Genomic DNA, 20,695 nt, shown 5'->3' on the forward strand with positions numbered 1-20,695 from the left:
TATGTATATAATTTTTTTTCCCCTTAGGAGAAAAAAATTACTGTTTTATATCTAGTTTTTTCCGTTACCTGCTATGTTACAAATAGTTTTTCCTGCAATTCAGTGTGCTTCTACTTTTTTTTTTTATTTTTGTAAATTACTTTATTTCTTCCATGGTGATTTAGAGGGACTATTTTTAAACTAGTACAAATATGTCATAAATAATATCTGGCCATCTTCTAACCAGTTGAATGATTTCTTGTGCAATAAGCTACCTCACATCTTTTGGCAAGCAGTACATTAAATTTGATTAATAAAGACATTATACAATGAATTAGGACACAATTAAAATTTGCTTTAAATATTTCTTTGGGGGAGAGGACACCACACTTCTACTCGATGAAGAGAAATATTTTTATAGTCCAAGGGTCTTTTTTTCTTTTACCACCTATTATGCCATGAAGTCATAGGTAATAGTTTCCCAAAGCACAGGCTCTTTCCCGTGGGTTCTCACAAAGTGTGCTGCTCTGCGTGGAGCAGGCTGACACCAGGTACCTTACTCTTTGGTTTCCTTCCTTTTCTGATCATTTTTCTTCACCCTTTTCAGGAAGCTATCTCAGCTCTTAGAGTGCTTAATGTGCTCAGCACACACATTAATTCTCTTGGCAAGAGTCTTGCCCTTAACTTGTTTGTTTACAACAGTGCCAACAGCATGCTGGGTGGCATTGTAGACTTCTCTACTTTTGCCATGGTAACACTTGTAAAGCATTCCTTTTTGAACAGTACCCATTCCCTTCATGTCTACAATATCACCTTTCTTATAGATTTGCATATATGTGGGCAAAGGAACAACTCCATGTTTTCTTTTTTTTTTTTTTGAGACGGAGTCTGGCTCTGTCGCCCAGGCTGGAGTGAGGTGGCCAGATCTCAGCTCACTGCAAGCTCCGCCTCCCGGGTTTACGCCATTCTCCCGCCTCAGCCAGCGGAGTAGCTGGGTCTACAGGCGCCCGCCACCTCGCCCGGCTAGTTTTTTTTGTATTTTTTAGTAGAGACGGGGTTTCACCGTGTTAGCCAGGCAACTCTATGTTTTCTAAAAGGCCTAGAGAACATATATTGGGTGCCTCTCCTCTTTCCCTTTGTGTTCATCATTTTGGCGAATTACTGGAAGATGGTGGTTCCGGCTGAAAGGAAGCCTTCTACAATATTTTTAATGCTACATACTATTCCTACATATGGCTGTTTCTGTTTTGTGCTAATTTATCGAACCACTATTTATTATTGGATATTTAGTTGTCTCCTGTGCTTTACTATCATAACAGCACTATAATGATAGTGTTGTACCTACATTTTTGCATATAACTAGCATTATTTTCTTAGGATAAATTCCTAGAAGTGGCACCATTGGGTTAGAATGGGTTTACAACATATTAAGGCTTGTGATTCCTCTTGGTAGACTGCCTCTCGTGAAGGTTGTTTCAATATATATTTTGGGTGGGAACATGGAAGTGTTCATTTCCTACATTCTATCAACTCAGATTATTATGAAAAAAAATACTGTAGCAGCAACAAAAAAGACTCTATGCCAGTCTGGACACCCCACACCTCACAGGGTGGAGTACACCCCTGAGAGGAAGCTTCCAAAGCAAGAATCAGACAGGTACACTCGCTGTTCAGAAATATACTATCTTCTGCAGCCTCTGCTGCTGATACCCAGGCAAACAGGGTCTGGAGTGGACCTCAAGCAATCTCCTACAGCTACAACCTACAGCTGAGGATCCTGACTGTTAGAAGGAAAGCTATCAAACAGGAAGGACACCTACACCAAAACCCCATCAGTACATCACCATCATCAAAGACCAGAGGCAGATAAAACCACAAAGATGGGGAAAAAGCAGGGCAGAAAAGCTGGAAATTCAAAAAATAAGAGCGCATCTCCCCCGGCAAAGGAGCGCTGCTCATCGCCAGCAACGGATCAAAGCTGGACGGAGAATGACTTCGACGAGATGAGAGAAGAAGGCTTCAGTCCATCAAATTTCTCAGAGCTAAAGGAGGAATTACGTACCCAGCGCAAAGAAACTAAAAATCTTGAAAAAAAAGTGGAAGAATTGATGGCTAGAGTAATTAATGCAGAGAAGCTCACAAACGAAATGAAAGAGACGAAAACCATGGCACGAGAAATACGTGACAAATGCACAAGCTTCGGTAACCGACTCGATCAACTGGAAGAAAGAATGTCAGCGATTGAGGATCAAATGAATGAAATGAAGCGAGAAGAGAAACCAAAAGAAAAAAGAAGAAAAAGAAATGAACAAAGCCTGCAAGAAGTATGGGATTATGTAAAAAGACCAAATCTACGTCTGATTGGGGTACCTGAAAGTGAGGGGGAAAATGGAACCAAGCTGGAAAACACTCTTCAGGATATCATCCAGGAGAACTTCCCCAACCTAGTAGGGCAGGCCAACATTCAAATCCAGGAAATACAGAGAACGCCACAAAGATACTCCTCGAGAAGAGCAACTCCAAGACACATAATTGCCAGATTCACCAAAGTTGAAATGAAGGAAAAATCTTAAGGGCAGCCAGAGAGAAAGGTTGGGTTACCCACAAAGGGAAGCCCATCAGACTAACAGCAGATCTCTCGGCAGAAACTCTCCAAGCCAGAAGAGAGTGGGGGCCAATATTCAACATTCTTAAAGAAAAGAATTTTAAACCCAGAATTTTATATCCAGCCAAACTAAGTTTCATAAGTGAAGGAGAAATAAAATCCTTTACAGATAAGCAAATGCTTAGAGATTTTGTCACCACTAGGCCTGCCTTACAAGAAACCCTGAAGGAAGCACTAAACATGGAAAGGAACAACCGGTACCAGCCATTGCAAAAACATGCCAAAATGTAAAGACCATCAAGGCTAGGAAGAAACTGCATCAACTAACGAGCAAAATAACCAGTTAATATCATAATGGCAGGATCAAGTTCACACATAACAATCTTAACCTTAAATGTAAATGGACTAAATGCTCCAATTAAAAGACACAGACTGGCAAACTGGATAAAGAGTCAAGACCCATCAGTCTGCTGTATTCAGGAGACCCATCTCACACGCAGAGACATACATAGGCTCAAAATAAAGGGATGGAGGAAGATTTACCAAGCAAATGGAGAACACAAAAAAGCGGGGGTTGCAATACTAGTCTCTGATAAAACAGACTTTAAACCATCAAAGATCAAAAGAGACAAAGAAGGCCATTACATAATGGTAAAGGGATCAATTCAACAGGAAGAGCTAACTATCCTAAATATATATGCACCCAATACAGGAGCACCCAGATTCATAAAGCAAGTCCTTAGAGACTTACAAAGAGACTTAGACTCCCATACAATAATAGTGGGAGACTTCAACACTCCACTGTCAACATTAGACAGATCAACGAGACAGAAAGTTAACAAGGATATCCAGGAATTGAACTCATCTCTGCAGCAAGCAGACCTAATAGACATCTATAGAACTCTCCACCCCAAATCAACAGAATATACATTCTTCTCAGCACCACATCGTACTTACTCCAAAATTGACCACGTAATTGGAAGTAAAGCACTCCTCAGCAAATGTACAAGAACAGAAATTATAACAAACTGTCTCTCAGACCACAGTGCAATCAAATTAGAACTCAGGACTAAGAAACTCCATCAAAACCGCTCAACTACATGGAAACTGAACAACCTGCTCCTGAATGACTACTGGGTACATAACGAAATGAAGGCAGAAATAAAGATGTTCTTTGAAACCAATGAGAACAAAGATACAACATACCAGAATCTCTGGGACACATTTAAAGCAGTGTGTAGAGGGAAATTTATAGCACTAAATGCCCACAAGAGAAAGCAGGAAAGATCTAAAATTGACACTCTAACATCGCAATTAAAAGAACTAGAGAAGCAAGAGCAAACACATTCGAAAGCTAGCAGAAGGCAAGAAATAACTAAGATCAGAGCAGAACTGAAGGAGATAGAGACACAAAAAACCCTCCAAAAAATCAATGAATCCAGGAGTTGGTTTTTTGAAAAGATCAACAAAATTGACAGACCACTAGCAAGACTAATAAAGAAGAAAAGAGAGACGAATCAAATCGACGCAATTAAAAATGATAAAGGGGATATCACCACTGACCCCACAGAAATACAAACTACCATCAGAGAATACTATAAACACCTCTACGCAAATAAACTGGAAAATCTAGAAGAAATGGATAATTTCCTGGACACTTACACTCTTCCAAGACTAAACCAGGAAGAAGTTGAATCCCTGAATAGACCAATAGTAGGCTCTGAAATTGAGGCAATAATTAATAGCCTACCAACCAAAAAAAGTCCAGGACCAGATGGATTCACAGCTGAATTCTACCAGAGGTACAAGGAGGAGCTGGTACCATTCCTTCTGAAACTATTCCAATCAATAGAAAAAGAAGGAATCCTCCCTAACTCATTTTATGAGGCCAACATCATCCTGATACCAAAGCCTGGCAGAGACACAACAAAAAAAGAGAATTTTAGACCAATATCCCTGATGAACATCGATGCAAAAATCCTCAATAAAATACTGGCAAACCGGATTCAGCAGCACATCAAAAAGCTTATCCACCATGATCAAGTGGGCTTCATCCCTGGGATGCAAGGCTGGTTCAACATTCGCAAATCAATAAACATAATCCAGCATATAAACAGAACCAAAGACAAGAACCACATCATTATCTCAATAGATGCAGAAAAGGCTTTTGACAAAATTCAACAGCCCTTCATGCTAAAAACGCTCAATAAATTCGGTATTGATGGAACGTACCTCAAAATAATAAGAGCTATTTATGACAAACCCACAGCCAATATCATACTGAATGGGCAAAAATTGGAAAAATTCCCTTTGAAAACTGGCACAAGACAGGGATGCCCTCTCTCACCACTCCTATTCAACATAGTGTTGGAAGTTCTGGCTAGGGCAATCAGGCAAGAGAAAGAAATCAAGGGGATTCAGTTAGGAAAAGAAGAAGTCAAATTGTCCCTGTTTGCAGACGACATGATTGTATATTTAGAAAACCCCATTGTCTCAGCCCAAAATCTCCTTAAGCTGATAAGCAACTTCAGCAAAGTCTCAGGATACAAAATTAATGTGCAAAAATCACAAGCATTCTTATACACCAGTGACAGTCAAACAGAGAGCCAAATCAGGAATGAACTTCCATTCACAATTGCTTCAAAGAGAATAAAATACCTAGGAATCCAACTTACAAGGGATGTAAAGGACCTCTTCAAGGAGAACTACAAACCACTGCTCAGTGAAATAAAAGAGGACACAAACAAATGGAAGAACATACCATGCTCATGGATAGGAAGAATCAATATCGTGAAAATGGCCATACTGCCCAAGGTAATTTATAGATTCAATGCCATCCCCATCAAGCTACCAATGAGCTTCTTCACAGAATTGGAAAAAACTGCTTTAAAGTTCATATGGAACCAAAAAAGAGCCCGCATCTCCAAGACAATCCTAAGTCAAAAGAACAAAGCTGGAGGCATCACGCTACCTGACTTCAAACTATACTACAAGGCTACAGTAACCAAAACAGCATGGTACTGGTACCAAAACAGAGATATAGACCAATGGAACAGAACAGAGTCCTCAGAAATAATACCACACATCTACAGCCGTCTGATCTTTGACAAACCTGAGAGAAACAAGAAATGGGGAAAGGATTCCCTATTTAATAAATGGTGCTGGGAAAATTGGCTAGCCATAAGTAGAAAGCTGAAACTGGATCCTTTCCTTACTCCTTATACGAAAATTAATTCAAGATGGATTAGAGACTTAAATGTTAGACCTAATACCATAAAAATCCTAGAGGAAAACCTAGGTAGTACCATTCAGGACATAGGCATGGGCAAAGACTTCATGTCTAAAACACCAAAAGCAACGGCAGCAAAAGCCAAAATTGACAAATGGGATCTCATTAAACTAAAGAGCTTCTGCACAGCAAAAGAAACTACCATCAGAGTGAACAGGCAACCTACAGAATGGGAGAAAATTTTTGCAATCTACTCATCTGACAAAGGGCTAATATCCAGAACCTACAAGGAACTCAAACAAATTTACAAGAAAAAAACAAACAACCCCATCCAAAAGTGGGCAAAGGATATGAACAGACATTTCTCAAAAGAAGACATTCATACAGCGAACAGACACATGAAAAAATGCTCATCATCACTGGCCATCAGAGAAATGCAAATCAAAACCACAATGAGATACCATCTCACACCAGTTAGAATGGCGATCATTCAAAAGTCAGGAAACAACAGGTGCTGGAGAGGATGTGGAGAAATAGGAACACTTTTACACTGTTGGTGGGATTGTAAACTAGTTCAACCATTATGGAAAACAGTATGGCGATTCCTCAAGGATCTAGAACTAGATGTACCATATGACCCAGCCATCCCATTACTAGGTATATACTCAAAGGATTATAAATTATGCTACTATAAAGACACATGCACACGTATGTTTATTGCAGCACTATTCACAATAGCAAAGACTTGGAATCAACCCAAATGTCCATCAGTGACAGATTGGATTAAGAAAATGTAGCACATATACACCATGGAATACTATGCAGCCATAAAAAAGGATGAGTTTGTGTCCTTTGTAGGGACATGGATTCAGCTGGAAACCATCATTCTCAGCAAACTATCACAAGAACAGAAAACCAAACACCGCATGTTCTCACTCATAGGCGGGAACTGAACAATGAGATCACTTGGACTCGGGAAGGGGAACATCACACACTGGGGCCTATCATGGGGAGGGGGGAGGGGGGAGGGATTGCATTGGGAGTTATACCTGATGTAAATGACGAGTTGATGGGTGCAGCACACCAACATGGCACAAGTATACATATGTAGCAAACCTGCATGTTGTGCACATGTACCCTACAACTTGAAGTTTAATAATAATAAATAAATTAAAAAAAAAAAAAGACTCTATGCCAGTCTGTTAGTTGAAAAATTGTATCTTATTTAAAATATTCATTTTTTAAATAAATAGAGCAATATATTTATTGACCATTTATGTTTCTTAAATTTATTTTTAACTTTATTGTGATAATTTTTCAGACATACAGAAAATAGAGTAGTAAACACCCACATAACCATCATCTAATTTAAAGTAATACTTGTCATATTAGTTTATACATTTTTTTCTGATTTATGTTAATGTAAGTATAACTTAGCTATCACTATAATTCACCCTAAATAATTTAGCATAGAGCTTCAAATAATAAAAACAATCTCCTACACAGTCTCTGATATTTAGTCCCATTGTGCACCTAATAAAATTAATGATAGTTCCCTAATATGAAATACCCAATCCAGATTCAAATCCTTAATTATATTGTGTTTCATCCCTGTAACAGGGAATCAAAGCAAAGGATGGGCAGATGCAGTGACCTGTTGTGTGCACCTTCTCAGTGGTTGGAAAACAGTAGGGGATTTGTCCTTCAGTCCCAGGATGTGAGTGATTCATGGCAAAAGGGCAGCTGGATGATTATGGTTCTACCCTGGCTCATTTACAGCTTACAAACCTTTATCAATTTACTGTGACTGATGGTGAGCAGGCCAGATACGACCCCTGCCCTTGGGGAATGGGCATTTGTAGTGATAGGTTCCTTCTGGTTTCGTTTGCTGTCATCTTCACTGGGTATGGTGGTATTTCTTGGTGATGACAATAAGTATTACACAACATTATATGAGAACTCCTAAAACTCTTCCCATTTTGCAGGTGTATGTTTAATCATAATAAAACTCCCGAAAATTGCAAGGGAGGAAGGCTTCAGGTCACTAGTGAAAAATACTCTCAAAGAAGGATTAATGACATTTTAAAGATGTGGTGGCTATAAGGATATAGTCCGTTCCCCCTATAGGGACCCTCTGCTCACTGCTGCAGGGAGAGCAGAGTTTAAAAAAACTCAGAGAAACTCTCTGATATTTAGTCCTGAAATGAAGAAAGACTGGTGATATGGTTTGGCTGTGTCCCCACCCAAATTTCAGTTTAAATTGGAATAATCCCCACATTTAAAGGGTGGAGCCAGGTGGAGATCATTGAATCATGGGGGTGGTTTCCCTCATACTGTTCTCGTGGTGTGAATGAGTCTCACGATGTCTGATGGTTTTACAAATGGGAGTTCCCCTGCACAATCTCTCTTGCCTACCGCCATGTTAAGACGTGACTTTGCTCCTCATTCGCCTTCCACCATGATTGTGAGGCCTCCCCAGCCATGTGGAACTGTGAGTCCATTAAACCTCTTTTTCTTTATAAATTACCCAGTCTCGGGTATGTCTTTATTAGCAGTGTAAGAACAGACTAATACAACTAGTGTCTAAGCTTAGAAAAGTAATGGAAGAAATTTCAAAGGAGAAAAAATTCTATAGACTCAGTTATATAAAAATACCAAACTGGAAAAATATTTGCAACAAATATAATAGCGCCAAAGCGAGTAAAGGGCATGTTCACACACTGTTGGTGGGCATGTAAATTGGTACAATCTTTTCCAGGGAGCAGTGTGATAATAAGTACCCAGAGCCCAAAAGTTCCTCTCCTTTGACTTAACAATTTCTCTTCTGGGAGCCTAGCCTTTGAAAATTGCCAGGAATTTGGACAAATGTTATATACAAAGCTTGCTACCTTAGCTTTATTTAAAAATACTAAAAACTGGAAATGTCTACTGGTACTAGAAACGTTAAATTGTATATTAAAATAAATTATTCACTATCAGGGGCAAGCTTAGGTAGTATAACTCCTAAGTCATAAGATTGCTGTAATTAGCAGTGATATTTCCTTTATATTTTCATCTTGTTTTGGCTCAATTAGGAAAATCAAAATATAATTCTTTACATGTCCAAAAAGCTGAATTAAATGCTAACTGAAGACTGGTAGGATCACTGGGGCATCTTTGATCCTTTCCCTTTTAGTGTGCTAAAAAAATGTTACCTGTAAGACAATACTATAGAACATTTATGTAATATAAAGTACTTATTGTGTATAGGGCATTGTGTTAAGTAGATGACATGATTATCTCATTTATTTCTAGCATCTGTCTTATGAAGCTGTAATGTTGTTCTACTCATTTCATGAATGAGGAACCTGAGTTACCAAAAGCTTTAGTTACCTACCTGAGGCCATTCAGGTGGTAAGAGGCACAGTCCAGGCCCGTGGGACGCCAAAGCTTATTATTACTATCTGAGCAAAGCCTTAGTCTGCATTGGAATTAAAATGTAGAAATGACAAGTGACTTTTAAAAACAGTTTTTATCAGACTTAACTTGGATTAGAGAGAGAGGGGAGACACTGCCCTGGCACTTCAATGTGCACCCTCCATCACTATGGCTACCAGTGTGGTTCTTGTCACCCAGCTAGGCTTGTTCTTGTAGATGCACTGTCCTTGCATCCTGCGTCCCCAAACCACTGTTTTGTCCCCAGGATCAAGAGGCCGTGTCCTGCTTCATAAGGACGCCACAAGATCCCATGTGGTTTCTCAGCATTTCTACCCTTAGGGCTCCATGCAGCAGAAATTAGCGGGCTCCCTCTTATCCAGGCTGGAGTGTTACCACATTAAGGGCCAGACCTTAGGAGAACACTGTGAGGAAGCGTTGTATGCCATCTAATTCTTACTGAGCATTTCTGCATGGTAATGCTTTAGAATGGAGAGGACAGTAACTAGAGCAGCATTTACTGCCTCCCTCCATTAGATTGCCCAATATGACATGCACTTAGTAGTTTGCTTTCCAGATTAGCTTGTTTGCCATCCTTTCTTGTATCATTGATGCTCTTAAAGCAGAAACGGGGCAAAGGAATTAGGTTGTTTGTCTCCATGACTTTGTAGTTCCACTTTTTTTTTTTTAAAGCTATGTGCCTTTGCTAAAAAGCAAGACATAGTTTGTCTTTCCAAATTTCTGTAAACCAGGGTTTCTGAACCTGGACATTGCCCACACTTTGGGCTGGAGAACCGTCTGTTGCAGGGAGTCATCCTGCGCATTGTTGGATGTTTAGCAACATCCCTGGCCTCTACCCGCTGGAGTCAGTAGCACCCTTCCTCGCATGTTATGACAATCTTAATTGCCATCAGATATTGCCAAATGTCCCTGTGGGAAAGCATTGCTCCCAGTTAAGTTTATACACATAAAATTTGACTTGTTTTTTCTTTGAAGTGTTGGGAGATAATGGTCATTGTGAAGAGTACATAATCATATCTGATATTTTATCATTTGGATATTTTAAGCTTTTTCACATATCGATCCCATGATTATATACTTTTGAAAATCAAATACATAAAATATTGTTTTTCTTTTTTTAAAAACAGTATGCAAGCATTGAGAAAAACGGTGAATTTTTCATGTCCCCCAATGACTTTGTCACTCGATACTTGAACATTTTTGGAGAAAGCCAGCCTAATCCAAAGACTGTGGAACTTTTAAGTGGAGTGGTGGATCAGACCAAAGATGGGTATGTTTATTTTTAATTATCTCATTTAATTCTTTTTGTTTGAAACAGCTTTCTTTTGCTCTAATGACCACGAAGTGATTAAATGTATACCTTTCCATCTCTTAGGACCATTTTCTGTACTTACTACTACTATTATTACATTATTTGAGTAATAATTATTTCCTTCAATCATTGTTTCAAGTTGGGGATTCAGTATGTATATATTTGACTTGTTTAAAGAATACTTTACCGTTTCCGAGAACTATTATTGTCATCAAGGTGGTGGTGTACAGATATATGACAGTATTTATATGCCTTTGGTATTTTTCAAGGCGGCTGTAAAATTGTGAGTAAATTATGAACGTTAACTTTTCTGTAATCTTTCTGATCAAATCGCCTTTAAAAATTCACATGTAATTCCAAAGCCCCAAGAAAGGCACTCTGCAAAAGCTAGAGGAAAGAAACTGTACCATATAGAATTAAATAGGACACGCTGCAGAATGCCTTTGGATTCTTTTTTTCCCTACCAGTCTTCTCTGCTTCCATTTTGTTGGAACTTTTTTTTCCCCCCTCTTTTGAGGCAGGGTCTCACTCTGTTGCCCAGGCTAGAGTATAGTGGCATGATCTTGGCTCAGTGCAACTTCTGTCTTCCGGGTACAAGCGATCCTCCCACCTCAGTCTCCTGAGTAGCTGGTACCAAAGGCGTGCACCACCATGCCCAGCTAATTTTTGTGTTTTTTTGTAGAGATGGGGTTTTGCTCTATTGCCCAGGCTGGTCTCAAACTCCTGGGCTCAAGCCATCCGCTTGCCTCGGCCTCCCAAAGTGTTGGGATTTACAGGCATGAGCCACTTTATCTGGCCTTCTGCTTTCATTTTAAAGATGGGGTTTTCTTAAGCTGTATAAGATTGCAGTGGCTTTTACCATTAAACACAGAATTTCGGACTCTGAACTCTTGCTAATCAAACACCAATGTCTGCTAATAGCCAAAGTATAATGTACAAGAACTAACCTCTAGGTAAACTGTAAAGGACCTTGCCTTCTTCCTTCTCTAGGTAAACTGTAGGAGACTTCGCTTCTGTTCCTGCTGCTTGCCAGCACCCTTTTGACAGACTGCAGTTACCTACCACTCTGAGATGGAGTTCTCTAGCACTGAATTTTCTCTATTTATTGGAATCTTCATGTGTCTGATTTTCCCACATGCAGTGGTTTGAAATATAACCCATGTATAATGTCTTTGTGTACTTCAAATACTCTCAGTTTTCACTGGCACTTTCCTTTTCTTATTTATGCACTTGTCACCCTTTTTTTTTTTTTTTTAATGGAAAGGACCTCCTGTAAAATGAAGACCTTGATGAGTGGGAGGGAGCAGGCAGGGAATTAGATGATCTACTTGTTGCAGTTTTCTGGAGGATTGTTGGATTATGCCTTCTCTCTCTGTTCAAGCGGCAGAAGGTTTCCTTTTTAACCTTCTTACCGTTGTTTTCTACCCTCACCCCAAGGTGGAGTCTTTGCTTGGCAGGAAAATGTAGTATATGAGCAGGGTGGCGCAGGAAAAGGCTGGGGTGTATTTCACAGTAGTTCATTTAAGCTGAAGCTATGCAAAACATAGACTTATTCCAGCAAGCATTTTTCTGTGGAAAATCGGATTGTTTTTTCACTCCCTAGAATGGCTCATGGTTCAGAGGAAGTGTGACCAAGTTCACATGCAACATGAATTATCTGCCTTAATATTTGAGATCAGTTTTTTCTAATTTGGAAAAATTTTAAACTACAAAAAAAAATTCTGAGCCACAAAAAATGTTGAGAGAAAAATACAGTGAGCACACAGTCTATACGCTTCACCTAGATTGACTTTTTATTAACATTTTTACCATCTTTGTGCTCTCTTTGTACACACACATTTTCTACACACAAACACATACACACATAATTTCTTTTTTTGGTTAAGTATAAATTGTATGCATCACAATATTTCAGCATTTATCTTCTGAGACTAAGAACATTCTCCTGCATGAACCCCCATGCTATTATCACACTTAGGAGAATTAATGATCATATCAAACATCAGCTAATGTCTAATCCATATTTAAATATACTAGAACTTTCAAGTATATTTACAGATCTGGTGTCTTCACCTCCCTTCCCCTACCTCAAATGGCTCTTTGCCTATTCTTGTTTCTTTTTTGTTTTTTTATTGAAGATTATACTGCATTTTGTTATGTCTCCTTTACTCTAAAACAGAACAGAAACATTATATTGTTTTTCATGATACTGACTTTTGAAATCCAGGCCAGTTATTTTGTTGAAGGTCCTGCATTCTGGACTTGTCTGATTGTTTCCTCATTGTCTGATTCAATTCAGGATACATTTTGGGGTATAGGTTAGGAGCTATTCTTTACTACCTATTGTATGTCCTCAGGAGGGATAGTGTCCAGGCGTTGGTGATGCTGTTTGATCAGTTGATGAAGGTGGCATCCACCTGATATTTCCATTGTAAAGACTCCATTTTGTCGTTATATATGAGTAGATAATCTGTGGGATGATACATCAGGATCACATGGATATCCTTTTCTCCAGCAACCTTTCACCTAATGGTTTTAGCATCGATGATGATTCTTTGCTGAATCAGTTATTCTATTGATGTTTAAAAGGTGGCGATTTTTCTAATCCTATAATTTCTCCTATACTTACTGTCCAACATTCTTTAGTAAACAGAAACTTTCTTTCCTCCCCCCCCCCTTTTCTTTCTCTTTTAATCTTTTATATCAACATAAATTACTGGATTTACTTACTTTAATTCTGTATTATACTCCATTACCAGTATGCTCTTATATGCAAAGTGTCTCAAATGTGGTCAGTGGGAGGGCTGGGCTTCAAGCTGGCTTCTTATTCTCAGCTTTCAGATGCTCGGTGCTTTTGACAAATTAGTTGTTCCAGGCTCACCTTGGGCTGTTCCTGCCTTTGACCTGGAAATCACTTCCTCCCCCCGCCCTGCCCCGACAAGAAGGTCTCATTCCTTTTATCTGGGAATGGTGCTTAGAAACAAAGCTCTGGGCACTGGCTTAGTGTTACCAGGGTGTTACTCCTCTGACTTTTCAGTGAGAAGAGCTGGGAAATATACAAACTTTAAAAAATTAAAAGTTCCTAATGACATCTCCTTTTAAATTTAACATTATAATATTTTTCTTTGCTTTTAAAATTTTGTGTCTCTTTCTCTCTGTGAAAATTTTGGTTCCTACATACATTAGTGTGTTTATGGGCCTTTATTTGATAGAATTGGAAGACCTCTGAAGATATACGAAAGAGCAAAAATATTTTAAAAAATAAATAAATAGGCTGAGTGCAGTGGCTTATGCCTGTAATCCCAGCACTTTGGGATGCCGAGGCAGGCGGATCACCTGAGGTCAGGAGTTCGAGACCAGCCTGACCAACATGGCGAAACCCCATCTCTACTAAAAATACAAAAAAATTAGCCGGGCATGGTGGCTGTCACCAGTAATCCCAGCTACTTGGGAGGCTGAGGCAAGAGCATCACTTAAACCCAGGAGCTGGAGGCTGCAGTGAGTAGAGATCGTGCCATTGCACTCCAGCTTCAGTGACAGAGCGGGACTCCGTCTCAAAAATAAAATAAAATAAAATAAAATAAAATAAAATAAAATAAAATAAAATAAAATAATAAATAATTGGAATGCCTTCTGATGTACTTTGCCTTCTATTTTATCCCCCTTCCCAGTAATAGACATGCTTTTTCTTTTTTTAAAACATATAATCTCCAAAAATTCAGACTTACATTTATCAGATAACAACAATGTAACATATATTTTACATATATAATATAACATAATGTGTGTATTTTCTCAAAAGTTTGTGACAGATTTGAAAGGCTGACTTTGTTTTCTTGGTTTTATCGATGAGCTATCTGAAGCTCTTGGTATTTAAACAGTTTGTAGCTAAAAGGTGCTCAGGCCTGTCAGGTTTTAAATTCCTTGGCCTTTTCAGTGTTCTGAGCTGCCTCTTCTCATAATCGCACAGTCCTCTTTAGTTGACATTTGCTTTTAGATTTTGTATTATCTTAAATCTCAGTGTTTTACTGTGACACGGAAAATGTTAGATGGCCTTAATCCTTTGCCCTATAACAAATCTTTTAGTTGCAAAAACCTTGAACATCTCAGTTTTTTTTTTCCTTTGATTTCTAGTTGGCATGTAATAATTGTACATATTGGATACCGAGTGTTAGTTCAGTACATGTGTATAATGTGTAATAATCAAATTAGAGTTTTGTATCAATTTGTTGACTAAATTTAGTTAAATGTACTAAGAAGCATTTTCGCAAAAGCCCATGAATGGAAACTGTGTTTCGAATTCTGTTACTCACCTTAACAGGCTGAATAATGGCCACCCAAAGAGATCTAGTCCTAATCCCTGGAATTTGTAAATATTACCTTATTTGGAAAAAGGGTCTTTGCATCTGTGATTAAATCAAGGATTTTGAGGTGAAGATATTACTCTGGGTTGTTTGGATGGGCTCTAAATTCCATCACAAATGTCATTAGAAGATAGAGGCAAAGGGAGAGTTGACACAGAAACAGGGAAGAGGAAGAGACAGGGTGACCACAGAAGTGGAGATTAGAGCGATGCAGCCATAAACCAAGGAATGTCTGGAGTCACCAGATGTTGGAAGAGGCAAGAAGGGATTTTCCGCAAGAGCCTTTGGAGAGTCTGTGGCCTTATTGAACTCTTGATTTAGGGCTTCTCATCCCTAGAACTGTGATAGAATAAATTTTATTGTGTTAAGCAACCCAATTTATGGTAATTTGTTTTATTTATTTGTTTATTTATATTTTATTTTATTTTTAGGCAAAAGGTCTTGCTCTGTTGCCCAGGCTGGTCTCAAATTCCTAGGCTCAGGCTATCCTCCTGCTTTAGCTTCTGGAGTAGCAGAGATTACAGGCATGTGCCACTGAACTTTGCTGTTTATATTTTATTTATTTATTTTTTTTGAGATGGAGTCTTGCTCTGTTGCCCAGACTGGAGTGCAGTGGCATGATCTCAGCTCATTGCAACCTCTGCCTCCTGGTTCAAGCAATTCTCCTGCCTCAGACTCCTGAGTAGCTGGGATTACAGGGGTCCACAACCATGCCCTACTAATTTTTGTATTTTTAGTAGAGACATTGTTTTATCACGTTGGCCAGGCTGGTCTCAAACTCCTGATCTCAAGCAACCCACCTGCCTTGGCCTCCCAAAGTGCTGGGATTATTATAGGTGTGAGCCACCCCACCTAACTCCAGCTATTTATATTTTCTAATTGACAAGGTTGAATATATTTATGATATACAACGTGATTTTTTGAAATATGTATACATTGTAGAATGGCTAAAGCAAGCTAATTAGCATGTCCATTACCTCATATACTTATTTCTTTTTGTGTTGAGAACACTCAAAATCTACTCTTAGTAATTTTCAAGTATACAATATATGATTATTAAGTATAGTCAGTATGTTGTACAATAGGTCTCTTGAGCTTACTCCTCTAACTAAAATTTTGTGTTGTTGGACCAACATCACCCCAGGGCCTTTCCCCATACTGTCCCCTTCCCCCAAGCAAGGCCCTGGCAACCACCAGTCCACTCTCTGTTTCTATGAGTTTGACTTTTTTAGATTCCATGTATAAGTGAGATCATGTAGTATTTGTCTTTCTGTGCCTGGCTTATTTCACTTAACATATTGTCCTTCACGTTCATCCATATTGTCACAAGTGAGAGGATCTCCTTTTTAAAGGCTTAATAGTGTTCCATTGTGTGCATGTATCACATTTTCTTCATCCATTCATCTGTTATGGGCACTGGAGTTGATTGCATATCTTGGCTATTGTGAATAATGCTGCAGTGAACCTGGAAGTGCAGATGCCTCTTCAGTGTACCAGTTTTATTTTCCCGTTGTAATTTGTCACAGCGGCCCCAGGAAATGAATACACTCATGTAGCTGTTTTTTTCCGGGACATCAGAAAGCTTATAGTTGTGAAGAATTTTCTTTTGCCAGCCTGATCCAGAAAATATCTTTTTCTAGTGGTATTTTGGCTTGATCCAGACATTTTCCAGGCAGAGACCCCTATTGTGAACTGTCTCTGTGAGGTCATGGCCGCTTTCTAAAGACTTCACCTATGTGTGGGCTGGGTTGGAACTCCGGGCAGGGAATTTAAATGCCTGTGCACTTACGGCCTTAACACCTCCAGCTTGCTGAGGGAGGGATCCTGTTTTCTGTGGCACTCTTGTTTCTAATGGAATGATGCGTGAGTGCCTTGGGTGCCTTGGTCAGCCATCCGTGCTGGAGCTTCTCTCTGAACACTCTCCAGTCATTCAGCAGCTCTTTGGGAACCTCGTCTCTGTGCTCGGCACAGTTGTGTATATTGAGGATAACATGGTGAGTGGAAAAAAAGCACAGTGCTTGTTGCCCTCTTGGAACTTCTAATTTAATGGAGCAGATAGGTATTCATCAGGGAGCCTGAAAGAAATGTGAATTGATGTGATACTGCTATGAAAGAGAGGGATGGTGTGAGTAACAGCAAATAGGGGCTTCATTTGGACTGGGAAGTTGGGAAGACTTTCCATGAGTGACATCTGAGCTGCAGGAGTTGGAGGTGGGAGTACAGAGGACAGAGAGTTGCAGGCAGAGGGAACAGCACTTGCAAAGGCCCTCTGTTTTGAAATGCAGAGGCTGGCATGCCTGGAGCACGGAAGTGCAGGGCATGGTGGTGGGAGAGGTGGGCTGTGCCCAGACTGTGTAGGGACTTGTACCTCATATTAAGGATTGGAGTTCTTTATCTTGAGAGTGCTGGAGAGCCATCAAAGGCTAATTTGAATGAGGGGATTGGCATGATTTGCCTGTGTAACAGCATACTTGCTGTTAATACTCTTTGTTGTGTTTGGACCTCCCTGCATTCCACTGTTTTAATCTACTTAATGATGGGTTTAATCAATTTATGAAGTTCCGTAAGGGAGATGAGAGGAGACTTTGAGTGTCTAGGGCTGGAAGCCTTTTGTTTTTGGTGGGCCTTAATGAGTGAAGAGGGCTTGTCCCAGCATTTGAGGAAGAGGTGGGACTCTAAGGACTTCTTAGGGCCTAGACCTCCTTACTGATACTGAACCACATAACTGAACTGTACCTTTTAGATTTGGTTGTGATTATTATTTTTTTTATTCAAAATGAGAATAAAGCTTTGTATATCTTCTAAGTATAATTTTTATACATTGTTCACACAACTTGTCTGTTAAGAGCAAGGCGAAAATCTTTCCTTTGATCTTTGCAAATGTTCTATTTGTTGTTGTGTTTGACTGTTGTCTTGTTAAAGGGAGTCGAGGCTAAAAAACTGTCTTCACTTGTGACTGACCTTCTCACCTGGGAAGACTATATGGGACTAGAATAAGCTGGAGGTGTTGAGTGCCTGACTCACTGAGGGTTACGGGTACCAAGCACTGTCTGTGGGGTGGGCACCGGGTGGCTCAGGGATCCAGTCGGCTTGCTAGGGTCACATAGGAATTTACCACACATATGTCTTTCATCTCCAGTGTGGAACCTCTTTGCACTCCACGTGCAGACAGAAGTTGGCGCTTCTTTTGGAGAAGGGATGTTAGTTGTCTCAATTTGCTAGTGATGAGGCTGACAGATTCATTTTACTACCTTGTCAGCCCCCTGCCACTTTGTTGTACCAAAATGACAGCAATATAATCAAACCCTTAAATAATTTTTTTTTCTTTTTTTTTTTTTTTTTTGAGACAGTCTCAGGCTGGAGTGCAGTGGCATGATCTCAGCTCACTGTAACCTCCGCCTCCTGGGCTCAAGCAATCCTCCTGCTACAGCCTCCCCCGTAGCTGCAATTACAGGCATGCACCACCACACCCGGCTAATTTTTGTATTTTTAGTAGAGATGGGGTCTCACCATATTGGCCAGGCTGCTCTCGAATTCCTGACCTCAAGCGATCCACCTGCCTCAGCCCTCCCAAAGTGCTGGGATTATAGGTGTGAGCCACTATGCCCGGCCTCAAATAATTCCTTTCTGTTCAGAGTAAAGAGATTGAGTCCTGGACAGTTCCTGTTTTGATGCATGAAGAATAAGGGCATCAAAGAAGAAAAAGATGAAAAAGAAATCTAAAGATTAGAAATGTGTGGCCTGTATAAATAAAGCATGTTCTCTGCCTTTCCTATGTTTGCTATTCTTTTTCTGAGGAAAAAATATATGGCCTTTTAAAGATTTCACAAGGTGAAGGAGGATATAATAATGTTGATGATAAAATGATTTTTATATACCTGTTTTCATTTTGTGAGGCTGTCACGATGAAATCCAGGCCTTGGCCACATGCTGGGAGTTAATGAGGTTTACAATTGGCAATACTTAAAGAGTATTAGGGTAATGTATTTAAACATCAGCAGTTCACAGCCTGAAATGTTCATCATCTGTCAGGTTATAATACGGAATCAATAAGGGGAGGTCTTTCAATTTGCTAATGAGGAAAGTTTTCTATACTATTAGGGTAGACATAGATTTCAGATAAACACCTGAAATTCATAAACTATAGAATTTAGCAAAAGCATCTCTTCAATTAAAAAAAAAAAACCTTGATAGTAATCAATAGCAGTCACCTGAGAAGCTTAGATTTTCTTCTTAGTCATCAGACTCCCAAATTAATCTACCAAAACAAAAAGCTTCATTAACAGCTCTCATTGAATCAGTGTTATTTTTTCCTTTCTCTCAAGGTGTCTGATTAACCCCCTTTCTTTTAGCATTACTCACTTTGTGTTAATATTTGATGTCTGAAATCATGGAGGGGGGTGTGTGTGCAATGTGGTGGCTAGACACTGTCTACAGGCAGTAAATTAAAAAGAATTTTTAAAAAGGTTTGTATTATGTTGCTGATGTATTAGAAAATCTCTAGGAATGTCAGGTGCCTGGGTTTTCTTTTTCTTTTTAATTTCAGAAAGGGTTGATTGCTGACTGGTTGCTGATTTCGCTTCTCATTCATATGTACAGATAGCGCTCCTTCTCCTCTTACCTGGCTCCTCCTGCTTACCAATCCAAGCCTTCTTTTGGGGAGTTTTATTGAAAAGGAAGGGTGAGAAATAAGGCCATAACTGGAAGGAAAAGGGAGGTTGAAGGAGGTTTTTTTCTAGGTGAATAAATAATGTCTGCCAATGGGAAAGACTCATTTGAGAGTAGATAACATTGGCAATGTAGGAGAGAAAGGAAAGACATTCTGGAGCATTATCTAGAAGGTTGGCCTCTTGTAAGAGTATGGAGAGTTCAACTAGAACACCTGACCTCAAAGTGTAGCCAGTGGACTCCTGGAAGCCCCTGAGAACTTTTCAGAAGTCCAGGAAGTCAAAACTATTTGCACAATAGTAAAAGCATGATCTGCCTTTTTCACCATGTTGATATTTGAGCTGATGTTTCTGAAAGCAATAGTGAATAAAACTTCTGGTGGCTTAATGGCAAATAAGGTTTTGTCTGAACATTGATGTCCCTCCAGAATTCATGTTGAAACCTAACCTGCATGGTGATAGTGTGAAGAGGTAGAACTTTGGGGAGATGATTAGAGTTTGAGGGAACCTGTTTGTCCGTTCTGCCATGTGAGGATGTAGCAAGAAGGCACCATCTATGAAGGAGAAAGTCTTCACCAGACACCAGACCTACTACTGCCTTGATCTTGGACTTCCCAACCCCCAGAACTGTGAGCAGTAAATTCTGTTACTTATAAATTACCAAGTACTAGGATATTTTGTCGTAATAACCTGAACAGAATAAGACAGACACCAATCCAAACAGAGTAAGCAATCATTATTTTCTTCATTACACATTCATCATCATCATTATCATACTGATTCTGCTTCAGAATGTCTTTGAAGAAGCAGTCAAAATCATTGATTTTATTAAATCTTGCTCTTGATTACACAAGATTACATTTTAAAATTCTGAGTAATGGTAAGTATGCATAAAGAACTCTTTAATGTAGTATGGTGGTTGTCTGAGGAAAAGTACTTGTTTTGAGTTGCTAGTTGAGCTAGTCTTCTTCTAGGGGATACGGGCTACCATTTTCATTGGAAAGAATAACTTATTTGAAAGATTTAAAATTTTCGTGTTTCATCTTCCTAATACTTGAAGACTTTCTGATGTCATTGGTGGTGATGTTAATGAATGTGGCTTTT

General features: G+C 39.3%; 1 protein-coding gene across 2 annotated transcripts in view; it reads left to right on the top strand.

Moving 5' to 3' along the window:
* SLC25A13 (solute carrier family 25 member 13) overlaps positions 1-20,695 on the top strand; it is a 210,262-nt gene that overhangs the window by 30,152 nt on the left and 159,415 nt on the right. For both annotated transcript variants that reach the window (XM_007982099.3, XM_073009117.1), the window contains exon 3: positions 10,376-10,518. In XM_007982099.3, coding sequence (XP_007980290.2) covers positions 10,376-10,518 — 143 coding nt within the window. The remainder of the gene's footprint in view (positions 1-10,375; positions 10,519-20,695) is intronic.

The sequence above is a fragment of the Chlorocebus sabaeus genome, chromosome 21 (genome assembly GCF_047675955.1).
Source record: "Chlorocebus sabaeus isolate Y175 chromosome 21, mChlSab1.0.hap1, whole genome shotgun sequence".
Classification (NCBI taxonomy): domain Eukaryota; kingdom Metazoa; phylum Chordata; class Mammalia; order Primates; family Cercopithecidae; genus Chlorocebus; species Chlorocebus sabaeus.